At 40.3% G+C, this 25,801-nt stretch overlaps 1 protein-coding gene and 1 pseudogene across 6 annotated transcripts in view; both read right to left on the reverse strand.

The window, feature by feature from the left end:
- VNN1 (vanin 1) overlaps nt 1-25,801 on the reverse strand; it is a 43,492-nt gene that overhangs the window by 6,365 nt on the left and 11,326 nt on the right. For 2 of the 6 annotated variants that reach the window (XM_019967452.2, XM_070796170.1), the window contains exons 2-8: nt 23,905-24,075; nt 15,765-15,817; nt 12,012-12,168; nt 10,624-10,754; nt 3,986-4,178; nt 2,720-3,011; nt 1,941-2,302 (exon numbers count right to left, since the gene is read on the reverse strand). In XM_019967452.2, the coding sequence (XP_019823011.2) occupies nt 1,941-2,302; nt 2,720-3,011; nt 3,986-4,178; nt 10,624-10,754; nt 12,012-12,168; nt 15,765-15,817; nt 23,905-24,075 (1,359 nt within the window). Of the gene's footprint in view, nt 1-1,940; nt 2,303-2,719; nt 3,012-3,985; nt 4,179-10,623; nt 10,755-12,011; nt 12,285-14,804; nt 14,861-15,764; nt 15,818-23,904; nt 24,076-25,801 lie in introns of those variants that run through there. The other 4 variants (XM_070796171.1, XM_070796173.1, XM_019967451.2 and 1 more) reach the window with 4 other exon arrangements.
- On the reverse strand, nt 4,931-5,028 carry LOC139185057 (U6 spliceosomal RNA; annotated as a pseudogene).

The raw sequence follows: 25,801 nt of genomic DNA on the forward strand, positions 1-25,801 counted from the left end.
ATGTACCACAAATATAATGCAATATATGTCAATATGCCATGTAATATATAATATTCATGTGGCAATAGATGCTTTTCTACAACATAATTTTTTAAACTAGTTTCCAATCATTGGACTTTTTCTACCTGTGTTCTTGATAGCATTTTTTCCCCCTTTCTTCTAGCACCTCAGAGCTCTGAGAAGGAATATTGATTCCTCCCACATTTTCATCCTTTCCTTTTTTGTTGCTCTTTCTCTTAGGCCTATAAAGATAATCAAGTTTCTTTCATCTATTGGAAAAACAGAAACAGCATTATCACGAGTTCTCTGGCTAGCTCCTATCTTGTTTCCTTTCTTCCTGAATCAGATACACTTTTTGAAGTGCATTGATTGATTCACTCATCCTTTCAATATCCTCACTTACTTCTCACTTTTCAACCCACTGTAATCTGTCTTTCACTCTATCATTCTGAGCCCAGGAGATTCCAACAAAATTATGTATTATTCATGCAATAATGGTAAACCTATTGCACAAATACACTTCAGTTTCCTCCTTCTGAGAGTCTCTACTTACCTTACCTTTGATAAGAGTTCTCTTTAAATGTTCCTTTATTTCTCAGTCATAATTGCAGGTTCCTATTCTTCTGTTTATTTCCTGCCCAAACACAGGAGCTTCAAAAGATTTCACCTTTAGCTCACTATTCTTTACCATTAGTCGATTTTTGCAATTCACTCTTTCTTGTGGGTTTATTACAACTTTTTTCCTGCTGATTCTCAAAACTGTATTTCTAAATCTAATATCTCCCTTAAGTGTCATATTACATTCAATAGCCTATTGGATACAACTGAATGTCCCCAAAGTAATGAAAAGCCCACACATCCAAAGCTGAATTTACCATCTCTCCCACTACTATCCAATCTGCTCCTCCTCTCGAATCCTGATCCGTCAAAGCATCCCATTTATCCATCTTGCCAAAAAGCTGGTACATTCTAGACCCTTCATTCTGTTTTCCTGTTCCATCTCAAATCAGCTACTAAGATTGGTTTTCTAAATATTTCTTGACTCCGTATCTTGATTTTATTCATATGAACATAATCTTGGTTGAAGCCCTAGTAGGACTATTTTAATAATACCACTAGTCATTTTGCCCTACGTTTCATGATCCACGGTGCAACCAAAACGATGTACTCATAAACAGTTGTGACAGCATCATTCCCTTGCTGAACACCTTCTGGCAGAAACCATCACTGATAGAACAAAGTCCACATCTTAGGAATGACAGGTAAGGTCCTGCAGGGTGTGATCCTGGCTCTATGCTCATCTTCCATCCATCCTTGCTTCTTATGCTAACACTTTAGTGACTCAACTGCTTGCTCATTTCTGTACACCCTGCTCTTTGACACATCCACCCCCTTGCTCAGGCTCTTCACCTTATCTTGAATTCCCTCCCACTTTTTTTCACCTGGATAAAATAGCACAAACTCAAGCATCATGTCTTCAGAAACTTTCCTGGATCTCCAAATTAGACTAAATGTAGCTCTTTAGTATTATTACAGCAAAATGTGACTTCTTTGTTCAATCACATGCCAACCTATACTGAAACTATGGTCATCTGTCTTTCTCGGCTACTAAATTCCTCAAGAGGAGGGTCCATACTTACTCATCTTCATCTCATTAGTGCTGAATATATATCTGGTATGTGTTTGGCATTCAAGAAATGTTTGCCAAAATGAGCAAGCATTGGACTGACATTTAAGATCAAAAGTTTTAGCAAATAAAAATTTAGGATACCCAACTAAAAGGAAATTTCAAGTAAATAGCCATTTTTTTTTAGTATACACATAAATACCAAAGCAGGACATACTCATAATAAAAGTAATCCATTGTTTTTGAAATTCACATTTAACTGGGTGTCCTGTGTTTTATCCAGTAATTCCTCTGCCACCAAAGCAATCATTACCTGTAAATAATAGCTCCCTTCAACAGTATGTAGTCCATCAAATGCCCCCAGGGCATAAACTTCATCTGATCTTTTCTCAGACATCTTGTAACTTAGATGACAGCAGAGATCTCTCTGACAAACTGTGTAATTTCCTCCAATTTCTTTGAGCTCCAAGAAGGTGAATTCATCAAAAAAGATGATGCCTGTAAATTCCTGGTTTCCCACTGAGTGGGCTTCTACACCACTGGCATAGGAAGTCCAGTTCACCACCGGTGTGGGGTGTGGGTGGGAGTCCAGTTGTGCGAGGAGGAGTTTTCCTTCCTCTGTCTTCATATCATAATGAAATGCTCGTGGAGAATCAGGTGCATAGATTCCACTGCCTGGAAATGACATTTAAAACAGTAAAACAAAAAGGAGTTGCATGGGTGTTATATTCTAAACTCATATGAACATTTTACTTCTTCTAAGCTGTATCTTTCATTAATTTCAGTAAAATATACTGATAAAGTCAGACAGATGAGGTGAAATCCAGTAAAGTATGACACAAAGAATCCAAGAAGAAAATTTCATGTAAGAAGTGGTGAATTTTGAAAAAAAGAAAAAGAGTGTATATTCAAGTTAAATAAAACTAAACCAGTTTATGAAACAATTTGGGTTGAGATTGATTGTACAGCATGTCACCAGCTATATATGCAAACATTAACAGTTGGAGGAATTTTGGTAAGGAGTACGTGTTAGCTAGAAAACATATTTTTTTCCTTTTTGATTACATCAAAATCTTAAAGACTACACATTACCTGTCATTTTCTTCAAGGGGTAATGTAGATTGGATGCTAGGAAGTTGACTCTCATGCCCATAGCCCAAGCTGAGTGGAATTCAATAGCTGACAAATGTGGCAAAACATTCATCCAAGCTGTTGGGAAGAGTATGGTGTCCACACGGGAATCTCTCACCAGAGTCACAGCAGGATCGTGGAAGAGAATATCAAAGCATGTGAAAATGCCAAACTTTCCAAAGGTGGTGTTGAAAGTCACGACCTCGGGTTCCTTGGGTGCATTGAATTGATCTTCATTCAAGAAAAGATTTTGCTGCGATAAACAGAAGATGATGGGGGGAAATCTCTTTAAAGAAGTTGGCCCAGATGTCATGGCATCTAAAAAAGTTCAAGCTCACATTTATTAAACTGTGCCTACCTCATCTATGACCACTGTCTCCACAGGGAAAGAACGTTAGAGAATTAGAGATGACTATGCTGATAGGAAACTTTGGCTCAGATTCCACATTTGATAGATATGTATAAGGAAATCCTTATCTATTAACACCTTCTTGAATATTATTATATAAGACATAAAAGAGAAATGATAGATAGCTTCTATTTGCCAAGTGCACTTAACAATTTTCTGCAGACAAAGAACTTTGCTCCTTTTCTCTTTGAAAACAAGACTGGTAAGTTTTTCATTCTAGCTTTACCCTTTGCCAGGTCATGTCATGAAAAGTACAAAATGTAGGGCTTCTCTGTTGGTTCAGTCCCTGGTCCAGGAAGATTCCACATGCCACAGGGCAATCAAGTCCATGCACCACAGCCACGGAGCCAGTGCTCTAAAGCCCGTGCTCTGCAACAGAAGCCACTGCAGTGAGAAGCCTGCACACTGCAACAAGGAGTAACCTCCACTCACCATAACTAGAAAAAAACCCACATGCAGCAACAAAGACCCAGTGCAGTCAAAAATGAATGAATAAATGTTTTTTTTTTTTTTTTAAAGGAAAATGACCATCCATCATTAAAAAAAAAAAAAAGGACAAGTCCAAAAGGCAACATTTTATTTCAAGTCAGGTCACTCCTATTGACTCCCACACACTTCTAATGACACACTCCTGTGTTCCTAAATGTACAGGAAATATCCTTTTTCTAGGATCTTATCACAAATAATCATTACTTTCTGTGCTTTGTTTATACTGTTTTTAAAATGAGCTTATTATCAGCAATAATGATTGTTTCCCTTCTTGTTCACTTTATTTTGTTAAGCATTCAGTAATTGAATTATTTGCAAATAAATTCTACCTTATGGTAGCGTGCCACCAGTTTTCCCTTAGAATCAAACACCACATCAGTATTGTATTGGTAACGACCGTCAGGGGGACACTGAGGGTCGCTGGCGTTGCATGACTTCTTGTCCCCGATATTTGCCACAATGTAGATGGAGTTATCCTTGGCCAGACAGCTGAGTCTTTGTTGCACTGGGGTGTGACCAAATCTGTTATATATTCATTGGAAGAGGAAAAAAAACATAAAGCTTAGCTTTTAATAAAATTCAGAATGATAGTTTCTTAAATATATATGTAAACACAAAAATAAATTCTAAATAACATAGATAGAAGGGAAAGATTAACACAGAAACTTCAGAGGAAGTACATGTTTGTGGCAATTTGGTTGTAGAAAACTATTCTATGATGAGACTCTGGGCTATGCATTTTTTTCATAGCATTTATCATATCTGTAATTAATATATTTATGTATATGCTCATCTTAGGCTTCCCTGGTCACGCAGCTGGTAAAGAATGCACCTGCAATGCAGGGGAGCTGGGTTGGGAAGATCCCCTGAAGAAGTGAATGGCTACCCACTCCAGTGTTCTTGCCAGGAGAATTCAATGGACAGAGAAGCCTGTCAGACTACAGTCCATAGTGCCGCAGAGTTGGACACAACTGAATGACTTTCACTTCATAATGTATATCACATCTTATAGATATTCTGGGACAAAGACCCATATCTCCTGTTTGCTGAACCCATGCCTGAAAGAAAAATGGCATTAAAAAGTATTCTGAATGATAGAACAATGTCTTGGAAGTAAGATGATTATAGGAAGAAGGCACCGAGAATCCTATCTTTCTACCTAATTCTAGGACTTCATCCGTTTCTTCCAAGTTGTACAATTTGTTGCATATAATTGTTCTTATGATCCCTTGTATTTCTGTGGTATTGGTTATAAAGTCCCCCCTTTCATTTCCAAAAATATGGAATGCTTCAGGGATTTTCATGCCATCCATGGACAGGGGGCAATGCTAATCTTCTCTGTCTTGTTCCAGTTTTAGCGTATGTGCTGCACAAGAGGTGTGCCTGTTTAATGGGTATAGAGTTTGAGTTTTGCTTGATGAAAAGAGTTCTGGAGAAAGAGGACGTGATGGCTGCACAACAACGTGTTTGTACTTAATACCACTGACTACATTTAAGGATGGCTAAGATGGTAAATTTTATGTAATGTGTATTTTACCTCACTTTTTTTAAGTGGAGGAAAAAAAGCCTTGGCAGTAGAAAAGGGAAATCTTGTTCAGGAAACTTGTTCAAGATGCAATAGCATCTTCAGGGGAAAAAAAGGGAATTTTAGAGATGCATTTTGGGTCATAGGAGAAGAGCTCTGCATAAGAGGTTAAGAAATCTTTTCCAAATGTTTTGAGAACAGAAGTCAAATGATATGAATTTTCTTCAAGATTAATAGGGCATCAGAACATAGAATGTACTAGAATATCAGAGTATAAATGTGGGGAATCACTAGGAAGCTGTTATCATAGTTCAGTTTAGAAGCAATAAGGGTTGGACTAGAGCAGTAACAGCCTCTATGGAAAAACAGAAATACTGAAATATTTGTTAATGCTTGATTTCTTTATTCCTTATCATGTTACCAGTAGTTGTCCCAGTAAAGCAATTAAAACACAATTTTGAACAGTAAGACCTCAGAATATATAACATATAGCCATATTTATTCCTTATTGGCATTAACACTAAAATAATAAATGGCTAATAGAAGGTACTAAAGAATATGTGACAAAGCTGTGATAACTGTTGGAAGAATGAAAATTTGGTGCCATCTGCTGGCAATATAATCAAAACCGTAGCAATGACCCACAAAACATATCCTTGAAAAAACCAACAAGGATAGAAAACATCTTTTAAAAATTATTATTTTAATGCATCTATATAAAATGACCATTTAATAATATTTACCTTCACTTGCTTAAATTAATATCTGAAATGCACAGATATAAATATGAGACATTAAACCATTTGAAACATATTTATCTCAAATCTTTTCAAATACTCTAAGTGGTAGAATAGGCACATGAAATAGAAGCCTACTGTTCTGGATTTATAAAACAGCTGTGATTGCATATTTTCCTCTTGTCTATATTAATTTTGAAAGGGTAGCATATATTCTAATCTATTTCCATCTAAACTAATTGTTCAGACTCTTTGTTATGCCCAGAAAGGCTCCAAAATTCTTTGTTAGACCACAAGTTTTGATTTGGAGTTTAAAAATGCATTTTGCTTATGTTAGTCTGAATCTGCTTCTCACTTAATCCATAATATTTTCCAAGCCCTTTATATACACATTTGAATGTAGAGTTCCAAAGAATAGCAAGGAGAGATAAGAAAGCCTTCCTCAGCGATCAGTGCTAAGAAATAGAGGAAAACAACAGAATGGGAAAGACTAGAGATCTCTTCAAGAAAATTAGAGATACCAAGGGAACATTTCATGTGAAGATGGGCTAAATAAAGGACAGAAATAGTAGGGACCTAACAGAAGCAGAAGATATTAAGAAGAGGTCGCAGGAATGCACAGAAGAACTGTACAAAAAAGATCTTCATGATCCAGACAATGACGATGGTGTGATCACTCACCTAGAGCCAGACATCCTGGAATATGAAGTCAAGTGGGCCTTAGAAAGCATCACTATGAACAAAGCTAGTGGAGGTGATGGAATTCCAGTGGAGCTATTTCAAATCCTGAAAGATGATGCTGTGAAAGTGCTGCACTCAATATGCCAGCATATTTGGAAAACTCAGCAGTGGCCACAGGACTGGAAAAGGTCAGTTTTCATTCTAATCCCAAAGAAAGGCAATGCCAAAGAATGCTCAAACTACCACACAATTGCACTCATCTCACACGCTAGTAAAGTAATGCTCAAAATTCTCCAAGCCAGGCTTCAGCAATGCATGAACCGTGAACTTCCAGATGTTCAAGCTGGTTTTAGAAAAGGCAGAGGAACCAGAGATCAAATTGCCAATATCCACTGGATCATGGAAAAAGCAAGAGAGTTCCAGAAAAACATCTATTTCTGCTTTATTGACTATGCCAAAGCCTTTGACTTTGTGGATCACAACAAACTGTGGAAAATTCTGCAAGAGATGGGAATACCAGACCACCTGACCTGCCTCTTGAGAAACCTATATGCAGGTCAGGAAGCAACAGTTAGAACTAGACATGGAACAACAGACTGGTTCCAAATAGGAAAAGGAGTACGTCAAGGCTGTATCTTGTCACCCTGCTTATTTAACTTCTATGAAGGGGTACATCATGAGAAACGCTGGGATAGAGGAAGCACAAGCTGGAATCAAGATTGCCGGGAGAAATATCAATCACCTCAGATATGCAGATGACACCACCCTTATGGCATAAAGTGCCTCTTGATGAAAGTGAAAGAGGAAAGTGAAAAAGCTGGCTTAAAGCTCAACTTGCAGAAATTTAACATCATAGCATCTGGTCCCATCACTTCATGGCAAATAGATGGGGAAACAGTGGGAACAGTGGCTGACTTTATTTTTCTGGGCTCCAAAATCACTGCATATGGTGATTGCAGCCATGAAATTAAAAGACACTTACTCCTTTGAAGGAAAGTTATGACGAACCTAGATGGCATATTAAAAAGCATAGACATTACTTTGTCAACAAAGGTCCATCTAGTTAAGGCTATGGTTTTTCCAATGGTCACATATGAATGTGAGAGTTGGACTATAAAGAAAGCTGAGCACCGAAGAATTGATGCTTTTGAACTGTGGTGATGGAGAAGACTCTTGCGAGTCCCTTGGACTACAAGGAGGTCCAACCAGTCCATCCTAAAGGAGATCAGTCCTGGGTGTTCATTGGAAGGACTGATGTTGAAGCTGCAACTCCAATACTTTGGCCACCTGATGAGAAGATCTGACTGATTTGAAAAGACCCTGATGCTGGGAAAGATTGAGGGGAGGAGGAAAAGGGGACGACAGAGTGCGAGATGGTTGGATGGCATCACTGACTCAATGGACATGGGTTTGGGTGGACTCCGAGCATTGGTGATGGACAGGGAGGCCTGGCGTGCTGCGGTTCATGGAATCACAAAGAGTCGGATACGACTGAGTGACTGAACTGAATCGAATAAATGCAGAGCTCTGTCTTCGGTCTACTGGGAACAGAAAAGGTATTTTCTTTTCTGTTTAAAAGGTATTTAAAAGGTATTTAAAGTGTATTTCCTAAGACAAAGCATTCAATCTGAAAATATAATAAAAACTGTCAGTTATGGAAGACAACTTTTACTAACTTTTAAAAAGTGCACATGAAATATTCAGCAAATATTTGTTGGGTCCTACAACTACACAAAGGCTTCCCTGGTGGCTTAGTGCCAAAGATTCTGCCTGCAGTGTGGGAGCCGGAGAAGACATGGGTTTGATCCCTGGGTTGGGAAGATCCCCTGGAGGAGGGCATGGTAACCCACTCCAGTATTCTTGCCTGGAGAACCTCAAGGACAGAGGAGTTGGCAGACTATAGTCCATAGGGTCGCACAGAGCTGAACACGACTGAAGTGACTTAAGATGCACGCAGAGGCATGCACCACTACAGGGAACACCATGCTAGATATGTGGGCGTCTGGGGAAGAGACATTCTATGCAGAGCTGTCCACGCACAGGGTGGGAGATACAGGGTAAAGCAGGGCTGGTGCCCTTCAAAACCCTCTTCAAACTTCTACCATCTTCATCCAAACAGCAGCATTTCTTTGCCTAGCTTACCTTCATAGCTTTTAAATTATCTCCTGCATTTTTACTGATCTTTCTGAAGGCTTGTCTCCACGAGGACACAGGAATGATCCTTATAAAACTGAAGTCAGAGCATGTCACTTCTCTGCTCAAAACTCACCAATGGCTACTTTCTCACCTAAGTACCAAGGTCAAGGCCCATGAACCCTTATACTATCAGGGCCCTCCAATCTGTCTGCCTTTCTGCCTCCATCTCCTACTTTTCTCCTACTTCTTCACATCATTTCAACCACACTAACTTTATTGCTGTTTCTAATATGCTAGATATGCACTCTGACCATGGAACCTTGGTATTTAGAATTCCCTTGGCCTGGAAGGTTCTTTTCTCAGAAACCCATATGATTTCCTCCCTCACTTCCTTTAAGTTTTGCTTAGATACCACCAAGAAGCCCTCTGGTGACATAAAAATTTAAACCTCATTCTTTCCACCATATTCATCTTTCCTGTTTTATTTTTTCCTATAATATTTATTTCTACCCCATATTGTAGATAGGTTGACAGGTGATAGATAACTAAACAAATATCTTTTTTTTTTTATTTCAATTGGCTGTTTCCACACTTGAATATAAGCTCCAAAGGACAAAGATTTTTAATTCTTTTTGTTCACTCCACTGTCCAGAACTGTGCTTGGACATAATAGGTATTCAAAAACTGTGTTAAATAAAAGCAAGAACAGAGATGTCATTGGTTGATGGGAAAAAAGAAAGACTACCAAACTTCTTGAAATGGAACAAATGCAACATCCTGGTGGGAATTCTCAGAAGGCCCTAGGAAATTTGGTTCTAGGGAAAAGTCATTCAGAAAGAAAGAAAGGCAATTCCTAATGGAAGTGAGAACAGAAGGCTTGTCATTTAGAACTGAACCTTGAGCATGGGACATGGTTAACTAAGAAATAATTATGATGCGATGCAATGCAATTAAAATAGTTTGTTAATATTAAGGTAAATAATATTGAACTTTGTCAAAAATCAAGGTGTCCCTATATGCAGACATAGTTGTTAGTTTGTGTGGTTTTGAGAGCTTTTCCAAAAAAGGAATTCCTACAATTTTAGCAATAGTGCATTTGGAAATGTGAGTCAACTGACATGATTCTCTTAAATGTATAGTTCATATGTTTTCCTTTATATTATAAGTAATAGCGTACTTTTATCAGACTTCATATTTCTTATTCTAGATTTGATTTAAACCACTTATATGGGACTTCCCTGGTGGTCCAGTGGTTAAGACTCCAGGTTCCCAATGCAAGGGGCCCAGGTTCAATCCCTGGTTAGGGAACTTGATCCTGCATGTAGCAACTAAGCTCCAGAACAGCCATATAAATTTAAAAAATAAAATAACCACCGACACAATTCTGCTCTATCCACCTCCTAGGTCCTCATCTTAAGCTTTAAGAATTTCATATACATTCATGTTATCCAACTATCTTATTGATGAGAAAGGGAAAATTTTAATATTAAGCTGACATGTGACTCTGTTTCACTATTTTCTCACACTGTTTTAAAAGTACAGACCTACACAGGAAAGCAATTTTCTGCTCACTGGTAAGGAGTCAGAAGAGTAGAGTTTGGATATGGTTCTTCCTCTAGCCAAACACCCTGTGACCTTAAGTAGGTTATACTATCATCTCTCCAGATTCATTCCCTCAGTGGAAATTCACATTGGAATTAGATTCTGATGTCATCTTATAGCACTAACTTCATATTCACTTTCTTAATACACATATTTGTAGGAGATGAAAAATTATAAAACTATCCTGAAACTTACAGATGATAGTGAAGCTTATACAATGATCTACAAAGTTTTCTCAGATTAAGTTCATGTTCATGGTTAAATTCTCCATAATACATTTCCTTACCTGTCAGGATTATTACAAGGGATCCAGTTCACTTGAGGGTCTGGGATATCCTCCAAGTATGGGTAGATAGATTCCCTGGTGAAGTTAAAACCATAAATGCCATCTTCTGGGGTCACAATGATATGTGCACCCTGTTACAAATGAAGCAGAATCAATATATTATTCAAATAAGCAAACAATAAAAGAGGAGGCCTGCAAGAGGACCTGAGTGGCTGAGAAAATTTGCTTTTTTTTTTCATCTTATTCTTCTGTTTTTTAATATATTTATAATTTATTTTCTTTGCCCAACCACTTTCATTTCCTAATCCCACAGTTATCATTTCTATGTCACTTTTTCATCATTTCATAGCTGTTAATATTTTTCCAGGCTACTCACAGGCTTGCCACCTGCTGCAGTTGTTAACTATAAACCTATCTCTTCCCTGAATAAAGCCCCTGCCTGACCTTTGGCCAGTTATCTTGCCTGAGTATGTAAGGATACTGATCACTCACTCTTCTGCTCCAGCCTCCCCCACCTCATACCCTACAAATGCAATCCCCATTTCTCAGAAAGGAGCTCTGATATGGTTATCTGAATGGTTCCAGGCCTAGAGGTACAACCTGAGCTCACCTGGGCAACTCTGGTGGAAGAATCACCCTGGAAGCTGCTGTGTGTGTGACCTTTAAGGAAACAGTTGAACTAAAGGTGAAAAAAACCTCAGAATTCTTAATAACCTTTTAAATCTTTGTAGGTACAAGAATGTAGGTTGATAAATACATGTATATGTATACATTCATGACTCTCACCAGACTTTATATATCCCTTATCTTTACCTGCTCTATGCATAATTTATTTCAACCACATTCATTCAAGCCACACATGCAAACTTAACCCTTCATTCAATTCAAGAACTTACTAAGCACTAACATATGTACTTTTGTAATTAGTATGAAGTATATAATATACACTGGTAAGTAATTTGCAACTTAAGTTTGTTTTGGTGTTACAAACTAACCTACAAACTCTTAATAGCACAAAAGTATGCCAGTACTCTAAGAACAGCTATTGATTCCTGACCCATTTATCCTCCAACCCTCCACCTGTAACAGAACAGAGCAACAAAATCAACAAAATAGTTGAATTCATAGCAAGTTCCTCTAAGATTTGTTGTCACTTAATAATAACCAAGTTGTGTTTTCCAAATGTTGCTCTCACTGTTAGGGAAGTATGTAATAATGTCTTTGCCCTAAAAACTAGGAGCAGGGAGGACTTTGATTGCAAAACAAGGTCTTGACTACCCTGAGACATAGGTCATTCAAAGGTGTAATTGACCCTGACAGTGGTTCTTTCTACTAGGATGCCACCCTTTCTCTACATAGGAGCCAGAAGCACACTTGAGAAATGGTACCTCCTTCGATGCTGACGTCACTGCTCCCTCCAGAAGATCCAAATTCCGGTTCATTACTGCCAAGGCCTCTTCAGGAGACACTGGCACGAGGGTGGCATTAGGCAATATGACTGCATGCTCATAAACAGCTGCAATAAAGGTATCCAGGGAGCTGGCTCTGGAGACACAGAAAAACAAAACGGCCACATAGTTGAGCAACTGAGACATAATCATGCTGAAGTCCAGCAACTGCTGAAAAGCAGAGTAAGCGCTGTTATTTATAGAGAGAGAGAACACAGTGAATCACGTGGCTCCCAGAACTTAGTACTTTAAAAATATGTGACAAAAGCTAGCTTCAAGAAAGCCTTGTGATTTTTACACCGCCAGACAAAGATGTAAACAGATCTTACATAACAAGTGACCTTCTCTTCTTACAGGGCTCTGTGAGGATCAAATAAAAAAATGCATGTACTTTCCATCTGCTGGGGTTATCCTAACAAAGTGCCATACACTAGGTGGTTCAAACAATAGAAATGTATTGTCTTGCGGTTTTGGGGGATAGATGTTTCAGAGGACGGGATTAGCAAACTGGCTCCTCCTGAGGGCTGTGAGGGACAGATTTGTTCTGCCTCTTTCGTTGTATTTAGCTGTCTCCTTCCTGTTTGTCTTCACCCAATATTCTCTCTGTGGGCACGTCTGAGTACCCCAGACTTTTACTTTTTTTACAAGGCCACCAGTCAATGGCTTTAGTGCCCGTCCTACTCCAGTATGACATCATCTTAACTGATTACATCTGAAATGATCATATTTCCAAATAAACTCACATGCTGAGGTGCAGAGGGTTAGAACTTAAACATACGAATTTCTGGAGTTCATACATCTTAGAACATCAAACCTAGTAGTTTATGTAAATAATTTGAAGAATAAACAGCTTTTCAATTGTGAATTATTATTACTATCACCTTGTGAATATTTGAATTTCATATTTTGTTCACTTTCGTTTCCTCAGAATGGTGAAGACTCAGGACAAAGAGGAATATTCATTGTCTATATGACAAATCACCCCCAAAAAATAATGGCTTCTAAGAGCAAGCTTGTATGATCTCACATTTTCTGTGGGTCAGGAAACCTAGGGCAGCTTGGCTGGGTGCCTCCGTCCCACAATTACCAAAGCTTGACTGGGAAAAGAGTCAGTTCTAGGTTCTAGGCTCACATGGCTCCAGGCAGGCCTCAGGTCCACATTGGCTGTGGCCCAACATGTTCCTTGCTGTGAAGGCCCCTGGTCGCACTAAAAGGAAACTCACATGCTGGCATCCAGCTTCCCTCAAACCCAGATAACAAGAGAACCACCATCCAAGATAGAAGCCGCAGTCTTTAGTAATGTCATCTAGAAAGTGACAGCGCATCAATTTTGTTTTATTATATTCATTAGAAGTACGATGCAGGGAACCCAAAGCTGGTGCTCTGTGACAAGCTAGTGGGGTAGGATGGGGTAAGATATGGGAAGGGGATTCAAGAGGGAGGGAACACATGTATACCTATGGTCAATTCATGTTGATATATGGCAAAAACCATCACAATATTGCAAAGCAATTATCCTCTAATTAAAAAGAAATGTAAAAAAAAAAAAAAAAACACCCAGTCAGTACACTTGTTGGGAGGGGCTTACTTACCCAAGGGCATATATGAGGCACAGATTACTGTGGACCATCCTAGAGACTGCAAACCACACAAGTCATAGAGGATGAGTATAAAGAATGAGAGTGAGAATAAGAAGGTGATAGAGGGAGAGAGAAGAGGGGGGAAATAATATAAAATAGAAAAAAAGCTTAGAAATTTTGATATGGAGTTAGAAGGCAAATTTTAGTTGTAAATTAAGGAAAACTTTTTTTTTTTAATGTTTACAGATTAGTGCTTATGATTGTTTTAGTTTTAGATTTCACTTTGGATCGTGTTTTTATTTGTTCAGGTTGAAGAAGAGTATATATTATTATTTTTTTAAACTCAGGACTATCGTAACTTTATTCTGTGACTGCCAAAGCAGCCAAGAGGTTGTGTTGACCAGGTCCTCTTAAGTCTGTAGCAAATACCAGCTCCCTCTGCTTGCCGATCTCCTTTGGGTTTTCCCTTCTCAGGTGGTCAGAAACACATGTACTTTAGTACTTCACAAGAGTGTTGACCCAAAACAGACTATGGGATATTTCTCCAGCAAAGACAGGTTTGCAGAGAATTGCAATTCGGGATCTACCACCATGGTGAGCAGGGCAAGAGAAAGAGAACGCTTTTATAGAGATAAAAAAGAAATTGAGAGGACTAGAGTTAACAAAGAGTCCCTAGTTTTTCCTTGGTTGAGTTCTTGCCACAAACAGTCCTTGCCAGGAAAGGAGAGAGTGGTCTTCTTCCTGTATGGCTCTGCTGTTGTCATGGAACATAAGAACTTCCCCTTCTGGTCTCCCAACTCTATTTAATAGAGGTTTCCATTTATCCATTTTTTTTTCTCACAAGGAGATTGTAATCATTCCATAAGAATTTATAAAGGAAGCTCTGAAAGAAAAGTTAAAACTGGAATGAGTCACCTAGAGATTTAAAAAATATACTTCTTTGATCTTATTCAAATTAAAATTTAAATAAGAATCTCCCATTGTGTTTCCAGTCTGATATAACTAGAACTTCAAAGTCCTCTCTCTCATTTTCTCAACCAAAAAAAAAAAAAACCCACAGCTGAACAACTGAAAAGCAGCAACTTTTTTAGATACTCCAGAGAACTGAAGTCAGCACACATCATTACCCCCAAAGTTAGAGAGACAGGCTTACCTGGGGTAGAAGTCCACTGAGGCAGCTATTCCTGGTACCATCACTCCAGCTGTGTTTGCTAAATTACTGGACAGGCTTGCAAGATAAACACGGGGTCGGGGGGGGAGGGTTTGGAGGAGGTTTCAGTATTAGGAGGGTCCTCACATTTTTATAACTTTTACTCCAGAAGCCCAACCAGGTTCTCTGAGGGAATAATGAGGAAGTAAAACATCCTGTGCTGCTTCTTATAGGAGGAGGAAAAATGTACCTACTTTGAAATACATCCAGAGCATTCTGTTCTTTTAACCAAACCTGTCTTCAATGGAAGGACTTCCCTGGTGGCTCAGACAGTAAAGAGTCTGCTTACAATTGAGGGAAGCCCGGGTTTGATCTCTGGGTCAGGAAGATCCTCTAGAAAAGGAAATGGCAACCCACCCCAGTACTCTTGGCTGGAAAATTTCATGGACGGAGAAGCATGGTAGGTTACAGTCCATGGGGTCGCAAAGAGTCGGACACGACTGAGCGACTAAACTGAACTGAACTGAACCTTTCTGGGGGACAGTAAAACCCCATCTCTAATCCCCTTTAACCTGCCTGTCTCAACTAAAGGAGGAAAGAAAACAGCTGAGAAACACTTATGAAGGTCAGAGCCCAGGGACACAATCCTACTAAAAGACAGAGATTTAATAGGGCTATTAAATAGCCCTATTTAAGCTGATGGATGGAATTCTAGTGCAAGAACAACAAAAAATAAACAGATTTAATAGACAGAGGGCTAGATAACTCCTCCCCTTCCCCACATTTACTACTACATCAAGCTGGCAATTCCAGCCTACCTGACACGTACCATTTGGGAGAAATCTTTACGTGGATGATTGTTGTTCTTGCAATAGAATTCCATCCATCAGCTTATACTGGGACTGGTGCACCAATAGTCTCTCTTAGGATGCCTCTGTTAAATCTTCTGATCCCTAACGTTACCTTAAAACTGGGTTTGCCTCTTGTTGTGTGTTGAGCCAGAAGATATAATCAACCTAAAGGGCAGAAGGAAGGAAGGATTTTTTTACTTGCAACAAATAAGAACACTGAGGATATTTCGAAATGGGGGAAGTTTTACACTAAGGGTACATTGGTATTCATGAAGGGCCTTGAGCAAAGAAGAATTCAGCATAGGCTTAGGGCCAAAGTTGGCAGACTCCAGGCTCTAGTTGGCTGGAGTTAGGAGTGCTAAATCACTTCAGTCATGTCCTACTCTTTGCGACCCCTTGGACTGCAGCCCGCCAGGCTCCTCTGTCCATGGAATTCTCCAGGCAAGAATACTGGAGTGGGTTGCCATTTCCTTCTCCAGGGGATCGTCCCAAACTAGGGATCAAACCCGTGTCTCTTTTGTCTCCTGCACTGGCAGGTAGGTTCTTTACCACTAGCACCAGGAGGGTCATCATCTCTTCTTAGATTCTAGTCAGCCTGGTGGTTGAGTGAGTGAGTCCTCAGTAGGTGTTTGGATCCTATAAAACAGCTCAAGAATGTGCTTCAGACTGATCTTTACTTTCGGAATTGAACTGGGAGTCTTTACAACTGATATACTGTCTCCAATATAGTCAAGTCATATTTCTGGCCTCTATATAGCTATCCGTTTTTAAATTTTTTTTAATTGGAATATAATCGTTTTATAATGTTGTGTTAGTTTGTACTATACAATGAAGTAAATTGAAGTAGCTATATGCATACATATATCCCCTCCCTCTTGGACCTTCCTTCCACCCCATCCCCATCCGACCCCTAGGTCATCACAGTGCTCTGAACTGAGCTTCCAGTGCTTTACAGCAGCACACACAGCAGTGCATGTATGTCAATGCCAATCTCCTGGTTTGATCTCAGAGGTTCTTTAAAAAAAAAATCTTTAATTTCCTTATTCCCTTAAAATCATTTTCTATGGAGACCTATTCTGCAAAGACAAGCATTGTGGCCAGGTTTAGATCACAAAATGGCTTAGGTCTAAACTGGCTTCTCTCATGTTAAGAAAGCTATGTCTGATTCTTTTCCTCTGGGAAGCCTCCCTATCCTGTCTGTCTACAGGTACACAAAGGAAAAAATGAACGTGGCAGTTTAAGGAATTAGATTAATTCTTGCCCCAGCACTGCCACTAGCTTGCTGTGGGACCTTGGAGAGTTCATTTCCCTTGTCAGTGATCTTCTCAGTTGATCCAGCTAATCTAGTTGATCTAGCTGATCCAGCTAATTTAGGTTCAGTTCAATTCAGTTCAGTTGCTCAGTCATGTCCAACTCTTTGTGACCCCATGAATCTCACCACACCAGGCCTCCCTGTCCATCACAAACTCCTGGAGTTCACTCAAACTCATGTCCATAGAGTTGGTGATGCCATCCAGCCATCTCATCTTCTGTCATTCCCTTCTCCTCCTGCCTCTAATCCCTCCCAGCATCAGGATCTTTTCCAATGACTCAACTCTTTGCATCAGGTGGCCAAAATATTGGAGTTTCAGCTTTAGCATCAGTCCTTCCAATGAACACCCAGGACTGATCTCCTTTAGGATAGACTGGTTGGACCTCCTTGCAGTCCAAGGGACTCGCAGGGTCTTCTTCAACACCACAGTTCAAAAGCATCAATTCTTTGGCGCTCAGTTTTCTTCACAGTCCAACTCTCACATCCATACATGACCACTGGAAAAACCATAGCCTTGACGAGACGGACCTTTGTTGGCAAAGTAATGTCTCTGCTTTTGAATATGCTATCTAGGTTGGTCATAACTTTCCTTCCAAGGAGTAAGCGTCTTTTAATTTCATGGCTGCAATCACCATCTGCAGTGATTTTGGCACCCCCAAAAATAAAGTCTGACACTGTTTCCACTGTTTCCCCATCTATTTGCCATGAAGTGATGGGACCAGATGCCATGATCTTAGTTTTATGAATATTGAGCTTTAAGCCAACTTTTTCACTCTCCTCTTTCACTTTCATCAAGAGGCTTTTTAGTTCCTCTTCACTTTCTGCCATAAGGGTGGTGTCATTTGCGTATCTGAGGTTATTGATATTTCTCCCAGCAATCTTGATTCCAGCTTGTGCTTCATCCAGCCCAGCGTTTCTCATGATGTTCTCTGCAGAGAAGTTAAATAAGCAAGGTGACAATATACAGCCTTGACGTGCTCCTTTTCCTATTTGGAACCAGTCTGTTGTTCCATGTCCAGTTCTAACTGTTGCTTCCTGACCTGCATACAGGATTCTCAAGAGGCAGGTGAGGTGGTCTGGTATTCCCATCTCTTGCAGAATTTTCCACAGTTTATTGTGATCCACAAAGTCAAAGGCTTTGGCATAGTCAATAAAGCAGAAATAGATGTTTTTTCTGGAACTCTCTTGCTTTTTCGATGATCCAGCAGATGTTGGCAACATGATCTCTGCTTCCTCTGCCTTTTCTAAAATCAGCTTGAACATCTGGAAGTTCACGGTTCACGTATTGCTGAAGCCTGGCTTGGAGAATTTTGAGCATTACTTTACTAGCGTGTGAGATGAGTGCAATTGTGTGGTAGTTTGAGCATTCTTTGGCATTGCCTTTCTTTGGGATTGGAATGAAAACGGACCTTTTCCAGTCCTGTGGCCATTGCTGAGTTTTCCAAATTTGCTGGCATATTGAGTGCAGCACTTTCACAGCATCATCTTTCAGGATTTGAAATCACTCAACTGGAATTCCATAACTTCCACTAGCTTTGTTCGTAGTGATGCTTTCTAAGGCCCACTTGACTTCACATTCCAGGATGTCTGGCTCTAGGTCAGTGATCACACCATCGTGATTATCTGGGTCGTGAAGACCTTTTTTGTACAGTTCTTCTGTGTATTCTTGCCACCTCTTCTTAATATCTTCTGCTTCTATTAAGTCCATACCATTTCTGTCCTTTATCGAGCCCATCTTTGCATGAAATTTTCCCTTGGTATCTCTAATTTTCTTGAAGAGATCTCTAGTCTTTCCCATTCTGTTGTTTTCCTCTATTTCTTTGCATTGATTGCTGAGGAAGGCTTTCTTATCTCTCCTTGCCATTCTTTGGAACTCTGCATTCAGATGCTTATATCTTTCCTTTTCTCCTTTGCTTTTTGCTTCTCTTCTTTTCACAGCTATTTGTAAGGCCTCCTCAGACAGCCATTATGCTTTTTTGCATTTCTTTTCCATGGGGATGGTCTTGATCCCTGTCTCCTGTACAATGTCCATAGTTCATCAGGCACTCTATCTATCAGATCTAGGCCCTTAAATCTATTTCTCACTTCCACTGTATAATCATAAGGGATTTGATTTAGGTTATACCTGAATGGTCTAGTGGTTTTCCCTACTCTCTTCAATTTAAGTCTGAATTTGGAAATAAGGAGTTCATGATCTGAGCCACAGTCAGCTCCCGGTCTTGTTTTTGTTGACTGTATAGAGCTTCTCCATCTTTGGCTGCAAAGAATATAATCAATCTAATTTTGGTGTTGACCGTCTGGTGATGTCCATGTGTAGAGTCTTCTCTTGTGTTATTGGAAGAGGGTATTTGCTATGACCAGTGCGTTCTCTTGTCAAAACCCTATTAGCCATAGCCCTGCTTCATTCCGTATTCCAAGGCCAAATTTGCCTGTTACTCCAGGTGTGTCTTGACTTCCTACTTTGCATTCCAGTCCCCTATAATGAAAAGGACATCTTTTTGGGGTGTTAGTTCTAAAAGGTCTTGTAGGTCTTCATAGAACCATTCAACTTCAGCTTCTTCAGTGTTACTTGTTGGGCCATAGGCTTGGATTACCGTGCTATTGAATGGTTTGCCTTGGAAATGAACAGAGATCATTCTGTCGTTTTTGAGATTGCATCCAAGTACTGCATTTCGAACTCTTTTGTTGACCGTGATGGCTACTCCATTTCTTCTAAAGGATCCCTGTCCACAGTAGTAGATATAATGGTCGTCTGAGTTAAATTCACCCATTCCAGTCCATTTTAGTTCGCTGATTCCCAGAATGTTGACATTCACTCTTGCCATCTCTTGTTTGACCACTTCCAGTTTGCCTTGATTCATGGACCTGACATTCCAGGTTCCTATGCAATATTGCTCTTTATAGCATCAGATCTTGCTTCCTTCACCAGTCACATCCACAACTGGGTATTGTTTTTGCTTTGGCTTCATCCTTCATTCTTTCTGGAGTTATTTCTCTACTAATCACCAGTAGCATATTGGGCACCTACTGACCCGGGGAGTTCCTCTTTCAGTGTCCTATCTTTTTGCCTTTTCATACTGTTCATGGTGTTCTCAAGGCAAGAATACTGAAGTGGTTTGCCATTCCCTTCTCCGGGGACCATATTCTGTCAGACCTCTCCACCATGACCCGCCCATCTTGGGTGGCCCCACAGGGCATGGCTTAGTTTCATTGAGTTAGACAAGGCTATGGTCCATGTGATCAGATTGGCTAATTTAAGGGAGGTCAACAAAATGCTGATCTCACAGGGCGACCTTGAGGATGAGATAAGATGAGCATCTGAGAACACCTGGGTGTATACCTATGCACACGTGTTTTATGTGCAATATCGTGACTTATAATAAGAAATATATATTTGAACTTTATCCTCATAGACAGAGGAGCGTCTCAGGCTACAGGTCATGGGATTGCAAAGCGACTAAGCAACAGAGCGAATAGCACTTAACACTTTTTCCTCCACAGAGCGTTTGAAATCCTTGGAATTTTTTGTGATTAAAAAAAAATAAAGGTGTCTTTTGTTTTTTTAATAAAGTGACTTTTGGAAAATACCTAAGGTTGAGAGCTGCTTGATAGGAGAACCAACAAAGTGTTTAGAAGCTTGGAACTTTCAGTCCCAACCCCCTGAACTCCAGAGAGGGAAGAAGAGCTAAGAATTGTGTTTAGTCACCTATGGTCAATAGTTTAATCAGTCATACCTATGCCATGATAAGGTTCAGAGAGCTTTCTGGTTTGTAAATGGGAAGACATATGGGAAGACTCTCATGCTCCAGAGGACAGAGAAGCTCAGAGCCCCTCTCCCATACCTCACCCTTTGCACCTCTTCCATCTGGCTGTTCTTGAGTAACATCCTTTTGTCATAAACTGGTAATCAAGTAAGTAAACTGCTGCTCTGAGTTCTGTGAGCACTCTGGGAAACACATCAAACCTAAGGAGAAGGTCCATGAAACTTCTAATCTATAGCCAGTTGGTCAGAAGGACAGGAAACGACTGGGTCCACAGCCAGATCTGACATGGGTAAAAGGGGACGACTAGATCCACAGCCAGATCTGACATGGGTAGAAGGCAGTCTTGTGGCATCTAATGCCACCTGCAATTAGATGAGGTCAGAATTGCATCTGACTGTTGGACTCCCGGCTGGTGTTGGAAAATTTATTAGTGGTGTGGGGGGAAAATTGACACATCAAAATCAGATGTCAGAATCATAGCTGGTAATCAGAAGTGGTATTAGAGTCAGAATTCTAGTGTGTGTGATAAAAGATTAGATCTCTGTTTCTCTACAGTTTCTAAGTCTACTATGGGTCTCAATCACTCAGTTGCGGGGACCCTGTAAGCCTATGGACTGTAGCCTGCCAGGCTCCTCTGTCCATGGGATTGTACAAGCAAGAATACTGGAGTAAGTTGTCATTCCCTTCTCCAGGGGATCTTCCTGGCCCAGGGATTGAACCCACATCTCTTGTGTCTCTTGCATTGGCAAGCAGATTCTTTACCACTTAGCCTCACCTGGGAAGTCCTCTAAGTATATGCACCTTCATATTAATATTTAATGGCTAGAACACTGTCAATCTCCTATTGACATTAATCTAATTGATAAAGTTGTTTATATTGTAAGACTATATATGTTTACCATAGGACTTAATAAGCCTTTTTTTTTTTTAAGATCGTCTCTAATCATTATTATATGACTTGAACTGACTCTGATGAAAAAAATTTTTTTTCCTTCCAATGAATTATATAACTTTGCTGCCTCAGAAACACTAGCTGAAGCCATACGAGTGGCTTACTTTCCAAAGTAAGAGTTTCAATGAGGAAGACACAGCTGTGAGGGCTGAGTCTAGCAAGGTCCTTATTAATAAGTCATGGTAAATAAAATGAGAATTAGGGAGGAGAAAGGGGAGAGACAAAAATAGAGCTCAAAGAAATAAAAGACATGAGATGTTAAAAGATAAGGGCCAAAACAACATGGGATATAATAAGAGGGACAGTAGGTTGTTTAGTCACGGTAAGAGCTGAGAATACCCATGGGATGCAGTGATTCTGTAGTTCCTGGGACTAGAGAAGGGGCAGAGGTTGGCTATATAAGATGCAAGGGGTGAGGGGTGGTGAGGAAGCTGGGGCCACTAGATACTAATGCAACCTCCAAACAACTGTCTAGAAGAGAGAGAAGAAACCTGGAAAGAACCAACACAAGGCCTTTATGGGGAAGAAGCCCACATCCTGCACAAACAGAGGAGTCCAGAGTACAGGTTCCATCCGAGCCCCCGGAAAGAGATTCCAGGCATGAGGGAAACAGAGAGACCAAAGGCATTTTCTGCTGCCTAGAATGTCTCCAGCTTCCTGGAACTAGATTGAATTAAATCAAGTGAAAATAAACACTTGGGAAAAATCTAGAAAAGCGGTTGTCATATCTTTTAGGGGAGGGGAAATGTGTCCCCAAACTCGGAGTGATCCTCAGCCTCTCCCACACATCCTAGAGAGCTCCTCTTCTCTCAGATATGTGTATCTCTTCCTAGGGTTAATAAGTAATCAACCAGGAAAAGACTCAGGATGTCAGGGTCAAAGGGGCGAAGGTAACTGGGAAAAAGATGACAGGGTGGCCTTTTCTAGGGAAGATCCTATCTAGCACAGGCTGCAACAAATTCCAGAGGATGAGAGGGTTTAATCAGGATTGGGTACATTCTAAGAGAATAATTTCAGAAGGAAACAGTGCATGTTCTGAAGTAGATCATTTATTCATTTATCTCTTTCTAACTTTCCATTCCTAAGTATCTAACTTCCATACAAATATTCCATAAAAGTAGAATAAGGAGATAATGGAACAATTTCAATTTGTTAAAAAGTTATTTAAAAGATACCTTTGTTTTTAACTTTCTGTATCCTAACTGACTAGGACCAAATACCCTCCACATTCTCCACACTAACCCTGTGCATTTACAAATGAGAGATACAGTATTTGCATACGTTAGAGCAGTTGCCACACAAGGACTCTTCCTGGCTCTCCTCCCATAGATACATGTTGCACCACACATGGACATAGTGACACACACTTAAGTGCACCCACACAGAAGACGACTGCAGCTCCCAGAGTGAGTAGGTAAAGTGTGCGCACTCATCCATTTCTTTTTAAGTCTGCTTAAGTTGGCTGTTTCAGCAAAGTCAGGACACATCTTCTAAACAGATACTATGGGCTGAGCTGTCTCTTTTTACCTCCCCTCTTTGCCAGGCTAGTCCTCAAAGGATGGCAGTGAATGGGGATCACTGTAGTTACCCAGGGCCCTGCCCTAAACATGGAGGATCCCTCTCAAACACTCTTCCATAAAGGGCTAAAGCCTAGATAGGCAAAGGGGCTTCGCCTTGGCTCTGCAGACATCCGTCTCTTGAAACCTAATCAAAGAAAGCAAAGCATTAACTTCAGTGCAGATTTGGTTTCCAGTCCAGAGGCCTTCTCTGACAATGTCACTCTAAAAGCAGCATGAAGTAGTCAAAAGCCCACAGACTTTGGAATCAGAAGCTCCCTGTTTCAGATCTACGTATGTAGTAATATCAGAAGGACTTTGGATGAACATGCAGTAAATAAATCTACTGCCCTGGTGATCTATGCAAATAAAGAAAACATTAGTTGTTGGCTGTCATTGGCAATCAATATTTTTATTTTAATCCCTCAATAATCTGTTCCTTTGATTCTCAAAATCACATTCATGTAAGAAAATAAAACCCCAAATTCTCCATCACAGCCTAAAAACAGTCTAGAACTACAACTTGTCTTCATATCATAGTGTCTTTGTATAAGTTGTTTATATTAGGTGAACCTCAGTGTTACAATGCTGTCTCATTATTTCAAATTTTCATTATGCCAATCTTCTCCATCTGTTCAAAGGAATTTATCCTCCTGGAAATCCTCTACCTCACAATGTCTTTCAGGGGCAAGCTGACTCCCACTGAGAACGATCTGTGGGAAAACGTAACTTGTTCCAAATGTGCCACTGAGGGAATCTTCAAACTTGGTAAAAGCTGACCCCACAGGCTCACCACAAGTTTCCAGGTCAGGGGTTTGACATTTCAGTAACATGCATACCTAGGTAGGAAAAGAAAAGAGAGGTGGTTGGAAATCTTGGAAATGTTTTCACAGCTAAAAATACAATTTCAAAGAAGAGAAGAATACTCTTTAGCTTGCCTCTTAAGTGCTTTCTTCCCCAGTTGCAGCTCATAATCTGTTAGTCAACCCTAACATTAATTTAGTGGGTCAAAATTAGCCCTTTTCTTTCAGTGCACCAAATGGAGTAGACTGCAGCGAAGTTGATTCAGTCGTGTCCTACTCTGTGTGACCCCATAGACGGCAGCCCACCAGGCTCCTCTGTCCCTGGGATTCTCCAGGCAAGAACACTGGAGTGGGTTACCATTTCCTTCTCCAGTGCATGAAAGTGAAAAGTGAAAGTGAAGTCGCTCAGTCCTATCTGACTCTTCACGATCCCATGGACTGTAGCCTAGCAGGCTCCTCCATCCATGGCATTTTCCAGGCAAGAGTACTGGAGTGGGTTGCCATTTCCTTCTCCAATGGAGTAGACTAGAATTTTCAAAATTAGACTGTGTTGTATATAATCATCAGTTCAGTTCAGTTCAGTCGCTGAGTCGTGTCCGACTCTTTGTGACCCCATGAATCGCAGCACGCCAGGCCTCCCTGTCCATCACCAAATCCCGGATTTCACCCAGACTCATGTCCATCGAGTCAGTGATGCCATCCAGCCACCTCATCCTCTGTCATCCCCTTCTCCTCCTGCCCCCAATCCCTCCCAGCATCAGAGTCTTTTCCAATGAGTCAACTCTTTGCATGAGGTGGCCAAAGTACTGGAGTTTCAGCTTTAGCATCATTCCTTCCAAAGAAATCCCAGGGCTGATTTCCTTCAGAATGGACAGGTTGGATCTCCTTGCACTCCAAGGGACTCTCAAGAGTCTTCTCCAACACCACAGTTCAAAAGCATCAATTCTTTGGTGCTCAGCTTTCTTCACAGTCCAACTCTCACATCCATACATGACCACTGGAAAAACCATAGCCTTGACTAGACAGACCTTTGTTGGCAAAGTAATGTCTCTGCTTTTGAATATGCTATCTAGGTTGGACATAACTTTCCTTCCAAGGAGTAAGTGTTTTTCAATTTCATGGCTGCAGTCACCATCTGCAGTGATTTTGGAGCCCAGAAATATAAAGTCTGACACTGTTTCTACTGTTTCCCCATCTATTTCCCATGAAGTGATGGGACTGAATGCCATGATCTTCGTTTTCTGAATGTTGAGCTTTAAGCCAACTTTTTCACTCTCCTCTTTCACTTTCATCAAGAGGCTTTTGAGTTCCTCTTCACTTTCTGCCATAAGGATGGTGTCATCTGCATATCTGAGGTTATTGATATTTCTCCTGGAAATCTTGATTCCAGCTTCTGCTTCTTCCAGCCCAGTGTTTCTCATGATGTTCTCTGCATATAAGTTCAATAAGGGTGTATTGTCAAGGGTGACAATATACAGCCTTGACGTACTCCTTTTCCTATTTGGAACCAATCTGTCGTTCCATGTCCAGTTCTAACTGTTGCTTCCTGACCTGCATATAGATTTCTCAAGAGGCAGGTCAGGTGGTCTGGTATTCCCATCTCTTTCAGAATTTTCCACAGTTTGTTGTGATCCACAAAGTCAAAGGCTTTGGCATAGTCAATAAAGCAGAAATAGATGTTTTTCTGGAACTCTCTTGCTTTTTCCATGATCCAGCAGATGTTGGCAATTTGATCTCTGGTTCCTCTGCCTTTTCTAAAACC

This window comes from Bos indicus, chromosome 9 (genome assembly GCF_029378745.1).
Source record: "Bos indicus isolate NIAB-ARS_2022 breed Sahiwal x Tharparkar chromosome 9, NIAB-ARS_B.indTharparkar_mat_pri_1.0, whole genome shotgun sequence".
NCBI lineage: Eukaryota > Metazoa > Chordata > Mammalia > Artiodactyla > Bovidae > Bos > Bos indicus.